Below are 19,110 nucleotides of genomic sequence, written 5' to 3'. Positions count from 1 at the left end.
TTATTTGGCATTCAAAGATAATAATGGGCTGATTTTTTTTTCTGATCTCCGTAGATCTGTATGCCCAAGATTCCTATGTGCACCTCTCTTCTCCGCCTGACGTAGCTCATCATAAAACATTAGCTACCCTTCCCTGACCCACAATGTGGGAATAAAAACACCCCCACTCTTAGCCTCCAAACAAGCTTCCTCCTGTTCAGCATCAATAATATCCAAACCGTTGCCATATTGGATCATAGTGGGGGTCTATCTAATTCACTAACAGATTGTGAACTCTTTGGGACAGGAACCAACTTTTGTTCTCGCACCTAGCACCATGGGGCCCTGATCCATGACTGGGGCTCATAGGTGCTATGGTAATACAAATAAATCTGTATACTGTAATAAGGTTTAAGGAATTTGTGGTCGCTCTGAAGTCTCGAATAACTGAGTCAGTGTGAAGTGATGGACGCGGCTACAAGCATAGCTGAGAGCTCTTTCTGTTCAGAATATCACCACATTCAATCAGCACTGGGTTTCAGTCTGTTGCCATCCAGTTTTTAAGTTCAATCATTTTGATTTTATGAATTACACCTGTGTGGTGTCCAGCTACAGTATAGGGCATAGACACATGCCTTAGTCCTGGACCATTGTGATATCAGAGGTAACTCAGTCCATCTCCACCCTTACTATACAGCTCATCTGCATGCAACAACTTCATTGGCCGTATGAGGGAGACTGCCTAGTTGGTGGATTACTTGGCCTAGCTACCACCCACACAAATCTCCCAGTACAACCTTCCCCAGCCACACAACCACATGACCAGCATACACAATAACCCCAAACACACGTAGCCCCTCATCTGCCACCCACACAAATCAACACAGCCACTCATACATCAGCACAAACAACAACCCCACACTTCACTGGAAGTTCTCAAATGTCTGAGTCAGTGTCAAGTGATGGAAACCGCTACAAGCATGGCTGAGAGCACTCTTTGTTTAGAACAGCACCAGGCTGACTCATCCCTGGGCTCTGCAGTCTGACACCATCCAGTTTAAATTCTCAGCCATTTAGAAGGTAATTACACACAGGCTTGGGTTACTAGTAAATAGTAAGATCCCATTTCCAATAGTGGCTAGCACCAGAGGGAAGTGTAAAACTCGGGCATGGGAAGTTATGGAATAACCTGCGTGGGGTGGGGGTAATTTATTCTGAACCCTAGGTACTAGTGTTTACTCCTCTTTAACCAGCCTGAAGATCCCATGAACACGCAGGGGAGAGCTCTTCTCTCTTGATGAGGCATTGGTCTAAGATCTGGCTCTTTGTCGAGGATCCATTCTCGCTAATAGAGATGGGGCTGAGTTGCAAAGTTTGAATCCTGGATTTTGCTCTGGGCTCCAGCTCTCCCCTTTAGACTTTGTAAATCGTTTTAAAACCTTGTTGTGCCCCGTGCAGGCCCTGTCAGAGGGGACACACCCAGCTCGCCAAAGACATGGCTGTGTTCCTCTTCAGGGCTGTCTTTTGCCACTAGGTGGCAGCATAGGCAAGGGTCCTTCCTAAACTGCGTCACTGAGAAATTAACACCTGTCCCACACTGAACGCTTGCACAATTGAGATTGGAGAGTAGGTGTGATATTAGGGCAATTGCCCTTGAAAGATCTGATCAGGAAACATCTTTGTTCAAACCCAGTGCTGCTCTCTGTGCCCAACAGGATCAGAAACTCTGATCTGTTCCTTGGGGGAATGGAGTAAATTTATTTCCTTACCTCTCCCCACTTCATCCTGCTCCACCGTGGCACCACCCTTGCCATGTGAAACCAGAGCCCAGGGATGCAGGGTGACCAGCTCAGAGGCCAGAACTTGGGGGCTGGCTTTCAGAGCTCCACCTCACTCTGTATGTCTCAATAAATGCAATTTTAAATGGAACGGAAGGCTGTCTCCCTAGATCGGTGTGGATCACATGCTCGCTGTCCTGCTTGCTGAACTGAGGGATGCAGCCCACACAGTCCAGGTTGTAAAGAACCATGTGGTCCTGGAAGCAGGTGGATTTCTTTATCCATTTGTTTTGTTGTCGCATTCAGGAGCCCCAGTCATGGACCCGACCCTATTGGGCTTTACAAGAATAAAAACAGTCCCTGCCCCAAAGACCTTGCAATCGAAGCACTGTGCTCCAGGATCTTGCTGCAGTCACAGAGACGATCTCCACTAACGAAACTCCTCCCTTCCCCCCCACCTCGCCGTCCCTACGCTCCTCACTGATTTACCTCCATGATGTCCTTCACAACCGGGGTCCATCGCGAGAGCTGGTAGGTCTGCTCGCTGATCCGCTCCTTCCGCTCCGGCTTGCTCCTGCGACGCAAGGTAGACTGGACACAAATGACACATGCAGAGAGCCTTTAAAAGAAAGGCTCGTTTCTGGAGCCTAGAGACCCCTCCCTTTCCCCACTAGAAGAACGCCTGGTGCCAGTCCCTTCCTCCAGCAATGAGCTGAGGCAGTCCACACTCCTCTGCCTGCCCTGGGCCAGTCTCACCACTGTCGGCAAGGGAGGGCCAGTCATGCTGGATCCACAGCCTCTGACCCAGAGATGAGAGCGTTAGCTGGCCCCGGACTCACTAATTCTGCCTTGTTACATAAGTACGTTCACTCCCTGCATCCCAGCTTCTGCAGGGATCCCTCCGCACCAGCCATTTTGGATTTAATTACAATCCCAAAGCTAATAAGAATTCAGCTGTCACTTTAGTGGCCTCCTCTGCTGGTGTCTACCCATAATGGCTAACCCTAATCCAGGATAGTTAGTGGGATGTTGGTGATAGACCCCACAGCTTGTGACCAGTTGAGAACCAGTCAGTCTGGCAATGCTGGAGGAACAATACGCTTATAGCTGGAGGTCTCTTGGCCAGTCGAGCAAGCCCAGGAGGGGCTGATGGCCAGTGTAACACACAGGGACTCGGAAGCTCTGGTTCCATAGGGGGCGGTTGGGTGCTTACGTCTGTGATGATGGGCAGCCCGAGGTGGGCCATGTTGGTGATGATCTCGCTGTCCTCCGGTGGGATTTGAGCATGCTGGATCAGTTTGTTCAGGTTTTCCTCGGTGATCCCTAGGAATGCAAATGGGGAACAGCTTCCCAAACTGAAACTCTTCTCCTGCCCTGGGCTCAGAGGTCACCACCCATCAATCATCAGCGGGGAGCCTCACTCATGAGGCTCCTCCCTCAAGACACGAAAGCGGCTGTTGCTCCAATCCCATCTTCCCTCCCACTTTCACTCCATCACTTCCCTCCCTCAGAGCTGCTCTCCTCCCTAACGACCGGCTCTCCTGTGCATTGGTTCTGCACCTCCTACACCAGGGGCTCTCAACCTTTTCCTTTCTGAGGCCCCCCCCCCGCCCCCTCCGACATGCTAGAAAAACTCCACGGCCCCACCTGTGCCACCATCACCGGCTTTCTGCATATAAAAGCCAGGGCTGGCATTAGGTGGTAGCAAGCTGGGCAATTGGCTGGGGCCCCAGGGGCTCCCGCAAAGCTACATCGCTCAGGCTTCACCTTCAGCCCCAGGGGGCAGGGATCAGGGCCCTGGGCTTCAGCCCCACATGGTGGGCCTTCGGCTTTCTCCCCGGGCCCCAGCGAGTGCTGGCTCTGCTTGGTGGCCCCCCTGAAACCTGCTTGCGGCCTTCTCAGGGGGCCCCAGACCCCCGGTTGAGAACCTACAGCATAGCGCCAGCTCGGGAAGCTAGGGGGAGTCCTGGGTCAGACCCAGCTGTGCCACTGAATTGCGAGGTGACTTTGTGGAAATCCCTTCCCCTCACCATGCCTCCGTTTCCTCCCTCTGTAAAAGGAGGAGGATGGTAACAGCCTCTTGGGAAGGCTGCATCGTGCTGGAACGGTTGCCAAGTGCTGAGAGGCCAGACGGGGAAGTGCTGATCAGTGTTAGAGAACTATTGTGAGAGGGAGCCCTATTGACGTGAGCAGGCTGAGTCGCTAATCATCTGTGCAGTTGGTGGCTTGGGCACAGGCTAAATATTTCTGTGGGTTGCGGGTGTAAATCCGTGTGCCCAGTGCATGATTTACCCATGCAGTGGAAGAGCAGGTAAGTAGCTCCAATTCCTTGTGTGACAGGGGTCTGAGCCCTTCACATCAGTCTGCAGTGGCCAGTTCTCCTGGATTCCATGCCTGAAGAGCTCTGTCCCCACCGCTTTCCTTCTGTTTCCCGCCCTGCATCTTCTCGCCTTCCTCTAGGCTTTCCTCCCTCCCCCGCTCTTTCTCCATTTGCCTATGCCCAGAGGAGCCCCTCTGCCCAGCCCCCTCCGCAGTTTCTCCCCCTTACCGTTTTTCAGGAAGATGTAAAGCAGGATGATGCGGATCTTGTCGTAGGTGCTGACGTTCGCATCCAGCAGGATTGGGACAATGGCCCTCATGGGGTCCTTGATCTTCTCCCCTTCGGCATCAGTGCCCATAGCCAGGTCCTGCAGAGAACGCACACGCTCGTCATCTCTTACCCCTGGAGTCCTTCCCAGGGCCAGGCTGCAAGCCACCATGGGGAGCCTCTGGGCTAGCTTCAGAGGGGCATGTGGTCTCTGACTCCCTTAGGCTGACTGACACGCAGTTACCAGTGTGCAAGGAGCAGAGCAGGGGTCTGAGCACCTCACTGCCTAGATTAAAGGGAGCAGCTCAAGTGTGTTTTAGCCTTTTTCCTTGTGAAAGTCCCTGACCCTGATCTAGACGGTGCAGGTGGATCACTAGGTCTGGAGGGAGCGAGCAGCCAGCTCTGCTTCTGCCGCAGGAGGCTAAGCAGGTGGTGGGCGAGAGCTAAAACTCCACCCCAACCAAGTGAGGCTGTGGCTCCTCCAAGGAGCATCGGCCCCAGGCTTACCTGACAGAAGGGTTTGGACTGTGGCAGTCAGGCCACAAACCTGGGCTGGTGACAGATGAAAGCCCCCTACCCTTCTGGGTAGGTCATGGAGACAGGAACACACTGCCCAGAACAGGCCCCTTCTCTACAGCACCAGGGTCTAGGCCGGAGGATTTCTCCCATAGAGGGGGGAGTGTCCAGTGACCCTGCCCTTTTTTGGGTGTGGGGAGGGAAGAGACTAGCTTAAAGCTAGATGGAGGACCCACTTACACCTGCCTCTAGAGAGTCTCTCTTCCCACCTGGGAAGGGTGTGAGGTGCAGCCAGGGAGATTCTGTGAAGGGGGAACAAACTGTGTCTAAATCAAGAACACTGTCCTGCCGGGGGGGCCCCCCATCAGCTTGGCAGTGCTGCACTCGCCCTCTCTAGGCACCGCCAGGTCTCTGCTCCTACGACTGAGCATCAAGCACGCCAAGACCAGGCAGCACGGCACTAAACCCAAGCTGAGGCCCCCGCAAGAACAGGCCTGTGTGGTCTGGGGGACATGAGTGGCCTGGTGAAGGAGGGATTCTCCCCTGGGGTCTGCAGGATCTTTGGGCTCTGAGGCTGCATTTGAGTTGGCAGGGACTGCATGAGGAGGAGAGCACGTGGTGCCAGAGGGAGTGTGGAGAGAAGGACAGAGGAGACCAGGACCTGTTCAACACGGCAGAGCTTATCCACGGTGCCTTGGTAGTGCTTCATGCAGTCCTCAGCCAGGTGCAGGTGAGTCGAGTACTAAGAAGACACAAGAGGTAGACACAGGCCTAGCAGTGGCAGCTGCAGTAGGTTCCACAGAGCTTAAAACTAGCTCAGCGGACCAAAGCCTCTGCTGTTGAGAAACTGTACTGATTTACACCTGCGGAGGAGCTGGCCCTCTATTTGAGTATGTGTGAATGGACTTCAAGAGCATACACCTGCCCTGCCACGCCTACCCCCAAGCCTCCCTTGCCACTCTCCCAGGCACAGGGCACTGTGTGGAAAATGGGCTCTGCGAAAAAATATCCATTTCCAGCTGTGACCCTAGAGATGTCCTTGTAGATGTAAGCTGTGCTGAACCCCATCGTGGCTGGAAAAACAAGTCTGGGATTTCAAGCTTCTCTCTGTTATTCTGTTAAAGCAAAGTCAGTGATTCCTCTTCCTCCTTTTTCCCAGCCCCTCATCACCTTTTTCCAGGAGAATAAACGACTTGGACTAAAACAGGTTGCAAACTAAGACATGGATGGGAGACCCGGGTTTTGGAACCAGCTCCCCTGCTGGGTGACCCTGGGCATGTCACTTTTCCTCTTGGCCAGTTTTCTGTTTCCTCCATTTAGATTTTAAGCTCTTTGGGGCCAGGACTGTCTCCTACTTCATATCTGTACAATTCCTCGCACAATGGGTCCTTGAGCTCAGTGGAGACCTCTAACTCTACTGTAATAATAATGTAGAAAATTAGCAAGGTGGTTTCCAGCGACTGCCTTCCGCATGAGGATGATTCCCTGCCCAACCTCCTATGTAGGCCCTCTCTCCTCCTGCCCCACAACCAACCACTTGGTCCTTATCAGAATTCTCTCTCTGGACCACCAGCAAGGGCTCCACTGATCACTCCTGGCCCACAGCCTTCCAGTCGAGAACTGCTGCCTTTGCCTAAGGAGGAAGGCCGGCGTTAGACATTTTTGCATGGAAGGTTGCTCATGCCCAGATTCCTTTCCACTAGCAGCCACACGTTTTCCTCATTCGTTTTTTACCTTGCTGAGTTCTTTCTGGTACTGGGGCATCTTCTTCAGCATCTGGGACAGGTCCCTCATCGTGGTCTGCAAGGAAAGGAGATGGCGTGACTTCTCCTGTTGTACCTTTGCCATCATAGGGAGGAAGGCCAGGGAAGAAGACTCCAATGGGAGCATCACACCTCCTGCCTTGTAACTCTCTCGGGCAGTTGTTCAAATGCATGGCTCTTGGGGGCGGTTGTCAGGATGTCCCCAAGTCTCCTCCTGGGCTGGCTAACCTTACAAGCAATAATAAGAGCTGTAGCTATGGAAATTAGAGACAGGGGATCCAGGAGGATCCTGCCCCCCCCACACAAATCCAAATGCAATCTTGCACAGTCAGCTGGGGGCAGGATTTTTTCTCCTTTCCCACAAGGTCTCATCAAGGCCAAGAGCTCAGCAGGGTGCAAAGAGGGACTGGATATTAATATGGCGAGCGAGCACCTCCAAAGGATATTGAAATAACACGTGATACAAACCTTCATGCTTCAGAGCCAAACTCTAACTACTGGGGGTCAGGAGGAAACCTTCCCATAACTGCCTATTGCTGGGCTTCTTGCATCTTCCTCTGAAGCAGCTGGTGCTGGCCACCATCAGAGAGAAGATCCTGGACTAGATGGGCCTCAGGTCTGATCCAATCTGGCATTCCCATGTCCCTAAGTCTGGTACTGTCCCCTGGCGACTGCAGGATACTGGGAGTGATGGAGCACTGATTGCATCCTGTAGGGCAAATCCTGTATTGCTAGAATGTGACGTTGATGGCCTCAGAGGAGAAACACCTGCTCCCTTTCTCCCCTCCCACCCCACACACCTGGAGTTTAGGACCATGCCTAGGGAGTTTATCAGCATTTGAGTCTCTCTAAATAATATGGATGGACTGCTGCCCTCTCCCTCATTTCTAAAAGGGCCCAGGGATTTGAGGGCCCTTGGTGCCTTTTGGGACTGGGCTTCAAGCTTCCATGCAGAACCTAGCCTCCCCTTTGCCCCTTGCTCATTCCTTGTGAACGTCTCTAGCAGACCGCTCCAGTGCACGAGGGGGTCGGTTAATGGGAGTGCAGTTCCCACACGAGTCATGGCATCACCTTCTCGCCTGTGTTCATCCTCTTGCTGGAAGAAAATTCCTTTAGCGAGCGGGTGACCTCCCTGGAAAGAAGGGGGCACAATGATCAGCCATCTGCCAGTCCCTATGCATGCGGGCTCCTGCCCACCCTACCCCTTCCTCTGTCCCCTGCAGTTTCACCCACTTCCTCTCTCTAGCCTTCCACAGCCTCCCTGTGTGTTATTGGGGCTTGCTCAAGGGGGTTGGACAGGACCGAAAGCAAGGGCCTAGGAATCCAAGCTCTGTCATAAGATGGGTCCATCTGCAACGGTAAGTGAGACCCCAGATCAGCTTAACTTTAAGCATGTGGTCACATCCATCCCCAGACAGCAAAGCCTACAGGCCCCTCAGCACGTGGCAGGCAGCTGACTGCACCAGACACAAGCTTCCAGGAGGCAGAGATGCACCGTATGAGTACAGAACCTTCCTCCCCCTCACACATCACCTGCTGAGCTGGAGAAGGAGAGAGTGGCCAAGCAGCGGAGAGGTGGCAAGGGGTCTGCAGGTTTGGAGTCTACTGACAGGATGGGGGAAGGGAGAGGGCTGCAAAGTTCTGGGGGATCTGGGCACAGTATACAGTGTCAATCTACCCGAGACTGCAACAATGCACATGCAGTAGCCAACGGTTAATCCTGTGCTATGCTCCCTGCTCCTCTCCGCAGGTACTGCACTCCCCCCATGGTGGGGATGGCCAGTGATCGCCGGCAGGGGTCCGCACGCACACAGCAGAAGAGCAGGGTCGAGATGCACTGCCTGGGGAACGAGGGGGAAGCTTTGCCGTAAGTCTCGGAGCTGCTGTGGGCGGTGGTGCAGTAGGTGTAGCACTGGTGTGTGCCCTCCCTAGCACGGCGGCCCAAACCCTCCTGCCACAGGACACCAGGCAAACGAGACGGGTGGCTTTGCTCTTTGTCTCCGCTAGGGTGCGTCCACGGGGGTGGACAGACGCACTAAAACCAGCCGGGTGGGCCCGGTTCGGTTAGGACCAGGCTCCAGAGGGGACTGCAGGTCGGGACTGGGGGGTGTTGGCAGAGCTGTGCTGAAACACTCGCCCAGCGCCTGCCTTTGCTCCTCATCTTGCCCGTGGAATTATTTCCACCCTTACTTAAGTCCAAGCGTTAAGCAAGCTGCCTGACCCTGCGCGGGAGGAGGGCGACTGACTGTCCCACCCGTTGTCACTGGGGCACGTGGAACAGGTCAAGCACTCACTGGGACACCTCTGCAATGTGTTTGTGGCGCAAGGTGATCCAGAGGTCGTCGTCTTCATCCAGGAGAACCTCTTTCACCCGGGCCTCTCCGATGCCGCTTGTTTCATACCTGGAGAAAAGAGCAGGCGCGTCACAGGGCAGGAAAATTGACGGGGGGTTCACGCGTCATCTCCTGCTTCTGATGGAGATCCCCTCACCCCCTCTAGCACCCCCCCTCCCCCAGACCAGAAAGAGGAGAGACAAGACAGTGCATCTTTCACATGAGATGGACTCCCAGGGCCCCACAGTGTCTCTTCAGTGGGGCCGTACCAGTGCATGCCACACAACAAGTACCAGTCCTGGGGAGTGCTGTGCCCTCTCTCCAGGTGGGTACAGGACTCCATTCTGGAATTTATTCGAAGTAGGATTATCCTCAGGACCATCATTATCTTCTGTTTGTTCGTTCAGCGCCTAATACATTGGGGTCCTGGCCCCTGCCTGGAGATCCTAGTTGCTAGCACAGGACAAAGAGTAAAATAATAGGTGACGGGAGTTAGCTAATCAAGTCTAGAGCTGGTCTCGGATGGTCACAGAGAGCTCTGTCACTCCATTTATCTGCTTGCACTGTGGAGTAGAATCAGAACTGGACCTCCTACATCCCCATGGAAAGGATTTCTGGATTCCTATTTCAGGCTATTAGTGGTTTGGTTTAGAGAGGGAATCGCTCCACCCTCAGGGTGAGGAGGGGGAGAGGAAAGAGTGGGACGTTCACTTTCTTTATGGCTTTACAGTCTTCTCTCCAGCAACCTGACCCACTTCCCTGGCTCTTCCACACTTTGCGAGGAGTAAAAATAGTGACTAATATGCAACGGGTAAGATGCAGCACAACTTCTGCAAATTTCACCAAAATTTCCCTCCACCAAAAAAAAAAATAAAAATCAGTGGTCCTAGCAGTAGTGTGGCCTAGTAGATAGAGCACTAGACAGAGGCTCAGGAGGCCTTGGTTTTATTCAGGGCTCTACCAGTGACTTCTAGCAAATTGTTTCACCTCTGTTCATTCTCCTACTCTTTGTCGGTCTTGTCTACTTGTCTTAAGACTGTAAACCCTTCAGGTCAGGAACACACTCTCTCACTGTGTTTGTACAGCACCTGACGCTCTGGGGGAGGACCTGATCACAGTTGAAGTCTCTAGGAATTACCATAATACAAATAGTTACTACCAATAATAGAAGTTTGCAATGGAAAAGACCTAGTACATCTTCCCACTGCTCGCTACTTCTGTAGATTTTTACACTCTGAAGTATGAATCTGATGAGCCATTCGTTACTGTTAGTGTCTTTTTAAAATGACATGCCCGAATGCTCTTTAAAAGGCTTTGCGCTCAGAATCCATTGCATCTCTCAGCTGGAGGTCTTCGAGTGCTCTGCTGATGGCAATTATTTCACACCACCATCAGGTAAAACCAGTCGAAGGGGATGAGGTTCAAGCCAAAATGTCCAGACATGACTTTGAACACTTCCACTTGGGGTGACCTCTGGAGACAGAGCCTGTTTTACAGGGGTGCCAGACGCTTACAGTTCCAGGCCAAGCCAGTGAGTTCTTCAGGATTGTGGCAGGCTGCTAGTTGAGAAGCCCTTAATCACCTCCTGCCACTCCAGCCCCAATCAAGAGGGATGGATTGGGGCTGGGTGAATAGCCCAGTGCATGCCCGGTTACTGGCTGCACCTGCCAATCTTATTAGCCCAGAGCTACAAAGGCTGGGACGAAGCCAGGGAAAAGGGGGAGAGGGGAAGAGAAAGGTCAGGCAAAGAAGGAAGTGGAAGCCTCCTAGTCTGTTGCTGGCCAGGCCTGTTGTAGGCAAAGTAACTATGAACCCTGTATATAGTTGGGAACTGGCGGTAGGAAACCTTGTGAGAATAAAGAGCACAGATGTTGCACCAGACTGAAGTGTCCCTGACTCATTGAAGAGGGAGGCCGAATACCTAGGGGTGCAGTGTGAACCCCGTTACAAGGATCCATCAGGCTGGGACCGGCCGGAGTTGTAGGGATTAAGGTGTATTGTATATTGCATCTCCTGGGCGGTTTCCACTGTACTCACTTGTAGACATCATTTTCGATGGGCAGCAGGTCGTAACTCATCGCCTGGAAAGTCAGTTCATGCAGCACAGGGGATGAGGGGTCAAAGCCACGGTCCAGAATGAGGAGCTGGGAGCGAGCTTTGTCCGGACCCTACCAACACAAAGAGCAAATCATTGTCACTGTGGATCCTCTATCGATTCTAATCACTAACGTGGACATCAGAGGTCACTTGCTGAAATGTGCTCAGATTCAGCCATAGGTTATTGGACTGGGTGCAGGAACTGCCTGGCGAAGCTCTGCTCTGCTCCAGAGCACAGAGGTCGACCTAGATGATCGGAATGGTCCCTTCCAGCCTGATTGATATATATATTTTCATGCACAAGCTAAAAGCAAAGCTAGATATGTTCCACTGTGGAAGCAAATACAGAACTCCCTGTTCATCGTGGGTGTTTGCACCTGTTCTGAGCCAAATGTCCTGGTGTAGAGCAGGAGATGGTTCAATGGCCCTCTGCAAGCAGACATCTGTCAGTGGGACAGCAGGGTGCCAGGACGACGCTCCCTGCCTGATGCTAAGGGAACCCCCCGGAACCAGAGAGCTCTCTCCAGGCTGCTGCTGTGAGAGTGCTATCCCCAGAGGGCTCTAGGCGGAGCCCCTATGCACGTGCACTGCAGTAGATGATCCGAGTTCGTGTCTAGGCTGCATGTATTGACCAAGGTCTCAGACTTGATTGCATTGAAAGGGAGACTGGCTCCTCCTATCAGCCAAGCCATACAGCCCATTAGAAGAACTTGAGAGGCTAGTGGATAAGGCCCTGGCCAAGGACATATGGGGTCTGATTTTGGCTCTGCTGCTAACTTTTTTGTGTGACGGTGGGCTGGGCACTTCAACTCTGTGTCTGTTTCCTCTCCCATGCTTTGACTGTCGTCTCTATTTAGACTGTAAGCGCTTTGGGGCAGGGACTTGGTGCCTACGTTGTCTAGCACACTGGGCGCCTGATCTTGGTTTGGGCTTTTAGATGCTGCCCTAATGCAAATGATTATGAATCATCTACGATTACAGTGGTCTTCCTTCTGCTCGTACCTGAAGCCTCTCGTCTTACTGAGACATGGTAGGGTCTTGCCACTTTAGTAAGTACAGGCAAACAGACCGGTCCAAAGGTAAAGCAAGAGTTTCGTGAGCTCCTGCTACTCTAACTGCTACGGCTAGCATCCGGCACCCTGCAGCCCGAACTCACCTCGCCCATGGTCGGATCGTCAGCCTTGTAGGCATCCAGTTTGTCCTGGATGAGCTGGGCCAGCATGGCATTGTCTTTGTAATCTCTAGCCCAAGTGGGAGGGAAAGAAAGGGGTAAAGTCATTTCATTCCTTATGTGCCTTCCAGCCTACAATGAGTGTTGATTATATTAGGGAGCTTGGCACAAAACAAAAAAAACCAACCCCAGCTACCTAGATATCTTACATCAGACCGTTTCAGCAGCTTCTAATGTCCAAGAATTGCAGAGCTCAGGGCCCATGTGGGAGAAGTAAGACAGGAGAATGGCTGTGTGGACCATAGTTCTCACGCTCCTCACAGCCTCTATGTAAAACCCTGGGAGGGCACATGGGGAAGGTGGGGGCTGGATGGGGCTCTGACCACGCCCGGGAAGCATACATGGCTTTAGCAGACTTCTTCCACTCTCCCCACCTCTCCTTGGAGAGCCCTCGCTGTCTTCCCGGCACCTTCCCCGCCCCACTGCTGGACCATAGTCTCAGCAGTTGGGGGTGCTGTGCTCACCTTCCTACGTGTCTGAGGCAGAGGAAGTGGGGTTGTGCTTGTGGGGGGAATAGTACACCAGGAAGGATTTTGAGCAGGGAACAGATGGAAACTGCCACAAAGGAAACTGAAGTGAAGAAGGACTCGGACAGGAGGAGAAAGGGACAATAGCCTGCAACTCTAGTAATTCTTTAATCTACTCCGGAGAAGCAGCCAATGACCGGGAGCAATTCCAGCCCTGTCCCATTGGGGAGGTGTAGGGTGGGGATCTGATCTCAATGAATAGATACTTCGAGGAGAAGCCTCCAGTTCAGCCCCCCCCACGGGCACAGCCTTACCCTCTGTATCGGACAGCAGGATATTCCTTCAGGGTGGCACACAGGGTGGCAATCTGTTCCGCCAGGCGTTCCAGCATTGGGTTCTTCAACTGGGTCTTGTGGGGACTGTAGAAGCTTTGGAAAGAGTCAGCAGAATCCAAGGAGTAAACCTGGAGGGGATGAGAATGGCAGCGGTTGAGCTTAAATGTGAATGCAACACTAGCAGCACCCAAGGAATGGCTTAGAGAAGACAGGGGGCCAGCGTCATTATCCCCATCTTGCAGATGGGGGAAACTGAGTCACAGGAAGATGAAGAGATTTGCCCAAGCAGGCCAGTGGCACAGCCGGGGACAGACCCCAGGTCGCCTGAGTCCCCGTTGACTGCTCTACCCACTTGGCAACACAGCCTCCTATCTACAGTCATGCTCCTTTTAATTCTTGTCTGACTCGAGGCATTGTCCAGCAGTTTGCAACACACGACCCATTACTGGTTCACATCTGTAGGGAAACCCAACAGCCAGAGCACTCTCAGCACAGCCTGGGCCACAAGCACCAGCTTTCCCACGAGGGGGGGCTATTGGCAGGGACGCTGTAGCTTGCCTCTACCCACCCTGAAAAGCATGGGCGGGTTTTCAGCTTCCCCCAGAGCCAGGCAGAAGGCAGCTTGTTTGAGTTGCGTGGTCCAAAGCTGTTCCCCACACCTCATCCCTCCCCAGCGGCCCCTCTCCATTGAGTCGAATGCCTGAGTGACTCGGGGGCCTGTTGCGCTCTCGTGACCAAGTCCCCTTCAAAAGTCTTTGGCGACTGGGCTAAAATTAGGCCTTGGTGCAAACACAAGCAGGCTGGAGACACGTACTGGCCGAGGCTACGCATCACAGGTACACACGTACGGGCTTGGGGGAGGTGGGGGGCAGATGCAGGACACTGATGTGTGCTCCCTGCTGGATGACTTCTGGAATGATGCTGGCTTATTGCTGGGAGGGGGGTCTGTTCGCCTCGTCTCCAAGACACAGTGAAGGGGTGCAGGGAAGGGGACCCTACCTGGGCCCAGCACTGTAAAGATTTGTTATTGTGCTGATGCTGGCTCATTTTCCTTCTGACGGGGCACTGCCACTGCCAGCCATGTCCATGCGTGTCACAAGTCTCCCTCTGTGCCCAGTCCACTGAGGGTAGGTGCCAGCTCAGGAGCTTTAGCAGCTCATGCTTTTGGCTCCAGAGGGCCCCAGTTCAATCCCCCGGGTGTGTCGGCCAAGGTAGTGGCCACCACAGCAGCATCTCCAGGGCTGCATCAAAACCAAAGCCGTCACCTAATGCCAACGTACCCCCGTGAGGGTGCTGCAGCAGCTGATGATACCAACCGCCAGCCGTGGGCTGATGGGCACTCAAACCAGCCACCGCGGGGTCCGGCCAGCAAAGAGGGATGGAGCAGGGGGTGAGGACGGACACAGATGAAGGGATCACAGATAACTGCCACTCTCAGATGAGCCTCCTGTTTAACTAGACGCAGCGAGCTGGCTGGAAAAGAGCCAGCCCGGTTCACGTGAATTCCCTGGCAGCAGTCACGCCACCCTGTGCCAGCTCAGAGCCAGAGCAAGGCAGCTGCCTGGGTCCCCTGCAACATGCTGCCCATGCCAGAGAAGAGCCGACCAACTGCAACAATATAGCACCACAGCACTGGGGCCCCAGAACCCGGGGCTCGGACACCCAAAGCCGAGCGAGAACGTCCAGGTCTGGGTCCAGGTTTCAAACCTCCCAAAGGCTGTTTGGCTCCAGGGGTTGGCCTGAGCCTGTTATAAAGAGAGGGGCTGTTTGCAACAGGTGGATCTGGGTTTGCCTGTGGTTTTCACACACCCCCAGAGCTCAGGGATGCTTGGCCCCACGGATATGGCTCAGGCCCATCTCTAAAGACAGCTGAAATCCTCATGATAGATCCTCAGTAAATCTCACTGCAGCCCCTCACCTACAACCATTATTATTAGCTATAGGACAGTGCTGCCCAGAGACCCCCACTGAGGTCAGGGCCCCATTGTGCTAGGGGCTGCACAGACACGGAGTGAGGAATTTTCCCTCCTGCTTACGCCCCTTTTATGCTGCTGCAAGGGTAACGAGACCATAAAAGCCCTGGTTCGAGCTGAGGGAGAATTCCCCTAGTGCAGAAACTGAGTCAGACAGCCACAAGGCCCGGTCCAAAATCTCTGGCCGAGGGGGGCATGCTGGGGGCAGGGTGGGATGCTAGAGGGGATGGGCCTGTGGTGGATGCCGTGATTCTGTGCTTACCTGGGGTTTGCTACATTTCAGCTCAGAATCGAGAGAACACAAAGGTGGCTTAATGCCATGTCAGCTCCGTTCCCCAGACTGCCAGTTACACGCTGGGCCTCTCAGCGGCATAGCACACAATCCTACCCAGGAAGAGACACATCCCTGCCTCCAGGAACTTACACTCCAGATAGAAAAGGCAGGGGATACAGGTGCAGAGATTTGCCCGAGGTCACACAGCCGGTCACTGGTAGGACTGGGAATCAGGTCTCTAGTCTCCTGATTCCCAACCCAGTGCCCTGTCCCCAAGACCGTGCTGTCTCTCTCCCCAGCATCAACCTCTCAGTGTAAACACCCACTCCCGCTCTGGCAGGACCCCCAAGCTGGCAGCGAGAGCAGGCAGAGCAGGAGATGGGAAGCACAATCCAACAGTTTCCCTGCAGCAGGAGAAGCATGTTTGTAGCTGGCTCAGAGAAGAGGGGAAACCAAATCATTGCTGCTCCAAGGGGGCCAGTACCACTAAGGCTGTCCCTGCCAACAACCCCATGATAAGAAGATGCCAAATTCTAGTGTCAGCTGCTGGCAAAGGTTTATTCTCCGGGGGCACATTTGGTTTGACCAGCTAGGCAAATCGCTGCAACTGTTGGGATTTAAAGAGTTAATGGCTCTGAAGGTTGATTGCCATCTGTTCCTAGTCACATGGGCCGCCCCCCCCCCCCCCCCCACAGGGCAAGGGCCTGCTCCCCAGCAGATGGCACAAAGTTTCACCCCTCCTGTGCCCTGGACTCATTGGCCCATCCCTGGTGGTACCCAAGGAGCCAGCCAATGACAGGCGATAGCATGGGGCTGGGGGTGGAGCACAGGGTTAATACACAACCGGGGATCAGACCTGAGAAATAATCAAAGGAGACAGGGCTGAGAATGCAGGGCAGGAGGTAAAGAACCAGCCCTGGAAAAAGGGGTTAGTAATTTAATCTCTCATTTCAGGCTGTTCCATAAACTCTCCTCCTGCAAGGAATGTGAGGCTTTTTCCTTTCCAACCCTCCCGTGCCATTCGGGGGCTCCTACAGAAGGCGTGCTAGGCTGATCTCTGCTCTTTTGCCCCGCCCCGGACTCACCTGGGACTCGTAGGGAAGGAAGGCTATGTTGATTTCTGTCAGGGTCTTGATGACTTTGGCCGCACGAGATTTCACCAGTTCGTTAAACAGGGCATCGGGGCAGGCTGGGAAGAGAAGGAGAACCAGAACATTCAGCAGAGGTTTTAAATCCTTGGGTGCCTCATGCCCAAAGGCCAAAAGAAAGGTCAAAGCCACCCACACAAGTATCAAACCCATCCTGAGAAAGGCCCCGATAAATCCAGAGAGGGGTGGATGGCCTCATTCCAGTGCCCATAAAACACTCTTAAGGCTGGTGCTTATTGTCCTGTCTCCTTGGGAACCCCCAGACCAGTGGGGAACCACGCTCACACTCAGCAGGCGCCGTAGCATTAATAATGACTTCTCTAGCACTTTCCACCCCAGGATCACAAAGCACTTTAAGCACATTGTTAGTGAATTCGGCCTCCCTGTAAAGTGCAAAGATACCGTGGCAAAGAGAATGGCCAGATCAGTAGCATTTTAGCCCTGTATGGCAGATAAGCAAATAGGCTCTGAGAGGGGTCGTGATTTGCCCATCATTGCACAGGAAGAGCTGGGGAGGGACTGCAGATCTCCTGCCTCTTTGGTCTGTACTTATGCTGCTAGGCTATTGTTCTCCCAGTAGAGCCTGGAAGCCCCAGTCGAGATCAGGGCCCTATTGTGCTAGGTGCAGTACAAACACAGAGTGAGCGACAGCCCCTTCTTCAAAGAACTTGCAATCCAAACAGACAACAGACTGGCGGGGCAGCAAATCTCTGCCAGCTAGGGGCTGCACCCTTCCTCGGGGCCTTGTCAATTATCAGGCTGGCCCTGAGGAACAGAACTTCTCAGAACTAAGCTAAAACCACAGGGCCTGCCTTGATAGACCCCAGAGAAGAGAAAGAGGATAAGAGGAGAGATGGGAAAGCAGTTATTTGAAGAGGAGAGGGGAAGTGAAACATCCTTCTCTGGATCCTTAGAATGACCTGTTGGGAGGAGGGATTCCCATTATTTAAGGAATCAATGCTCTCTCATAGGTTAATACCAGCAGCAAATAAAAGAAATGATCCAAACCCCACTAAGCAATGGGAATCTTTCCATTGACTTCAGTGGGCTTTGGATCAGGCCTGAAGTGCTGATGCTTTGGGAGGTTGTTCTGGGGAGCAGGTGGATGGGTATACTGCAGACGGGCAGAGGAAGTCTTTTCAACTTTTCCTGCCCATTCCAAAGTCACTCACCAAACCAACGGCGCGCCCTGGTTTGAGACCATTTTATCTAATGCTGTTTGCTCAGTTTGAAATTTCCCAGCTACGAAATTATTCACTGGGTGATAATCTTACATGGTCTTCAAAGTCTCCTTTGTAAACCGATTTCCTGTCCCCTGCACTAGCTCCAACCTGGGTTCTCTTTGCCTCTGGGGACAACTTCAGCAGCAATCCACTCACCTATGCCCCCCGCCAGCTTCTCTTCTGAAATAGTGCAAAGAAATGACACCCCAGGGTGACGCAGTGTAATGTCAGAGTAATGGTACTGACATCAGGGGGGCTGCTCCAGATCTACACCAGTATAACAGAGCAGAATATGACCCACAGTGTCCCGTGCAAAAATGCAGCAGTGCCATTAAGCATGTGGGCCATGAAGCACCATCCTGTTACACCAGTTTTATGCAAATGTGACTCCAGTGAAGTCAAGGGAGTCCCACCAGTGTAATTGTGGGGTAACAGAGAATCAGGCTCTTGGGACTTAAATTAATCACTGGTGTAACTCCACTGACTTCAGTAGTGTTACATATCTGGAGTGCATTTAGCCCCTGGTGCATTGAACAGCTAGAAGAGGGCTCTTGGAAGAAATATCCGCTTCCAGAAACCCCTGCCTTGAGAGGGGATGAGAGCAAGGGGATGAATATGGGCGAAGGCTGAACATAGGAAAGATTTCCTAACCATAAGGCCTAATTAGAGAGTGCAATTGTTTCCCGCGGAAACTGGTGAAAGCTCCATTCCATGAGTCATTTAGCTTAGACTAGACACAGCATTTGCACATATATGAGAGAGAAAAACCTTGCGCTGGATGAGGGGTGAGTTGGATTCACGTACAGAGCTTTTCCCAGCTTTGATTTCTAGGATTTCTTCTAGGCATTTTACAAATCTCAGGCAAAGGTTGCCGCAAATCTCCTACATGCAAGTCTTGCTTGTTTCCTGCCAGGATCTTGCATCTCCTTTGCATTATGGAAGTCACAGTGTGGCAGGAGCCCAGACTACAAGACATCAGAGATGCAGGGAGAGGGATGGAGGCAGTATACTTACAGTCAGTGAAGAAGACATGGGCAGCCCTGTACTTGGCAGTTGGGGGATCCTTGAAGTCACTGATGAGTGAATGGACAGACTACAGGAAAAAAAGAAAAAATAAAAGCCCACGTGAGGCTGGACACCAGAAATCAGGATTAGCATCATCAGACACTTAACCCAGATGGTGCATTGGCTGGTCTCAATAATCACAATGCGTGCCATGCTAGGGAATCATCAGCTGGCTCTGACCCATTAGCTTAGGAGACAGATATTTACACTATCTCTATTGTAAATTTCAGTCCAATGCGTTCAGGAGCTGAAGTGCCAAGGAACTTTGGGGCAGCGTTAAGATAAAGGATCTAGGTTGAGATTAATTCATTCTGACGGCAGTTGTATGGCCAAATCCCCTG

General features: G+C 52.7%; 1 protein-coding gene across 2 annotated transcripts in view; it reads right to left on the bottom strand.

The window, feature by feature from the left end:
* The window catches only part of STXBP1 (syntaxin binding protein 1), a 67,424-nt gene that overhangs the window by 14,347 nt on the left and 33,967 nt on the right, over nucleotides 1-19,110 (bottom strand). For both annotated transcript variants that reach the window (XM_037879913.2, XM_037879912.2), the window contains exons 5-16: nucleotides 18,719-18,797; nucleotides 16,419-16,522; nucleotides 13,066-13,214; nucleotides 12,210-12,294; nucleotides 10,994-11,124; nucleotides 8,918-9,025; nucleotides 7,695-7,755; nucleotides 6,595-6,660; nucleotides 5,522-5,602; nucleotides 4,306-4,444; nucleotides 2,971-3,080; nucleotides 2,247-2,348 (exon numbers count right to left, since the gene is read on the bottom strand). In XM_037879913.2, the coding sequence (XP_037735841.1) occupies nucleotides 2,247-2,348; nucleotides 2,971-3,080; nucleotides 4,306-4,444; nucleotides 5,522-5,602; nucleotides 6,595-6,660; nucleotides 7,695-7,755; nucleotides 8,918-9,025; nucleotides 10,994-11,124; nucleotides 12,210-12,294; nucleotides 13,066-13,214; nucleotides 16,419-16,522; nucleotides 18,719-18,797 (1,215 nt within the window). The remainder of the gene's footprint in view (nucleotides 1-2,246; nucleotides 2,349-2,970; nucleotides 3,081-4,305; nucleotides 4,445-5,521; nucleotides 5,603-6,594; nucleotides 6,661-7,694; nucleotides 7,756-8,917; nucleotides 9,026-10,993; nucleotides 11,125-12,209; nucleotides 12,295-13,065; nucleotides 13,215-16,418; nucleotides 16,523-18,718; nucleotides 18,798-19,110) is intronic.

This window comes from Chelonia mydas, chromosome 16, assembly GCF_015237465.2.
Source record: "Chelonia mydas isolate rCheMyd1 chromosome 16, rCheMyd1.pri.v2, whole genome shotgun sequence".
Taxonomy (NCBI): Eukaryota; Metazoa; Chordata; order Testudines; family Cheloniidae; genus Chelonia; species Chelonia mydas.
This window is presented reverse-complemented; position numbering and strand designations above follow the sequence as displayed.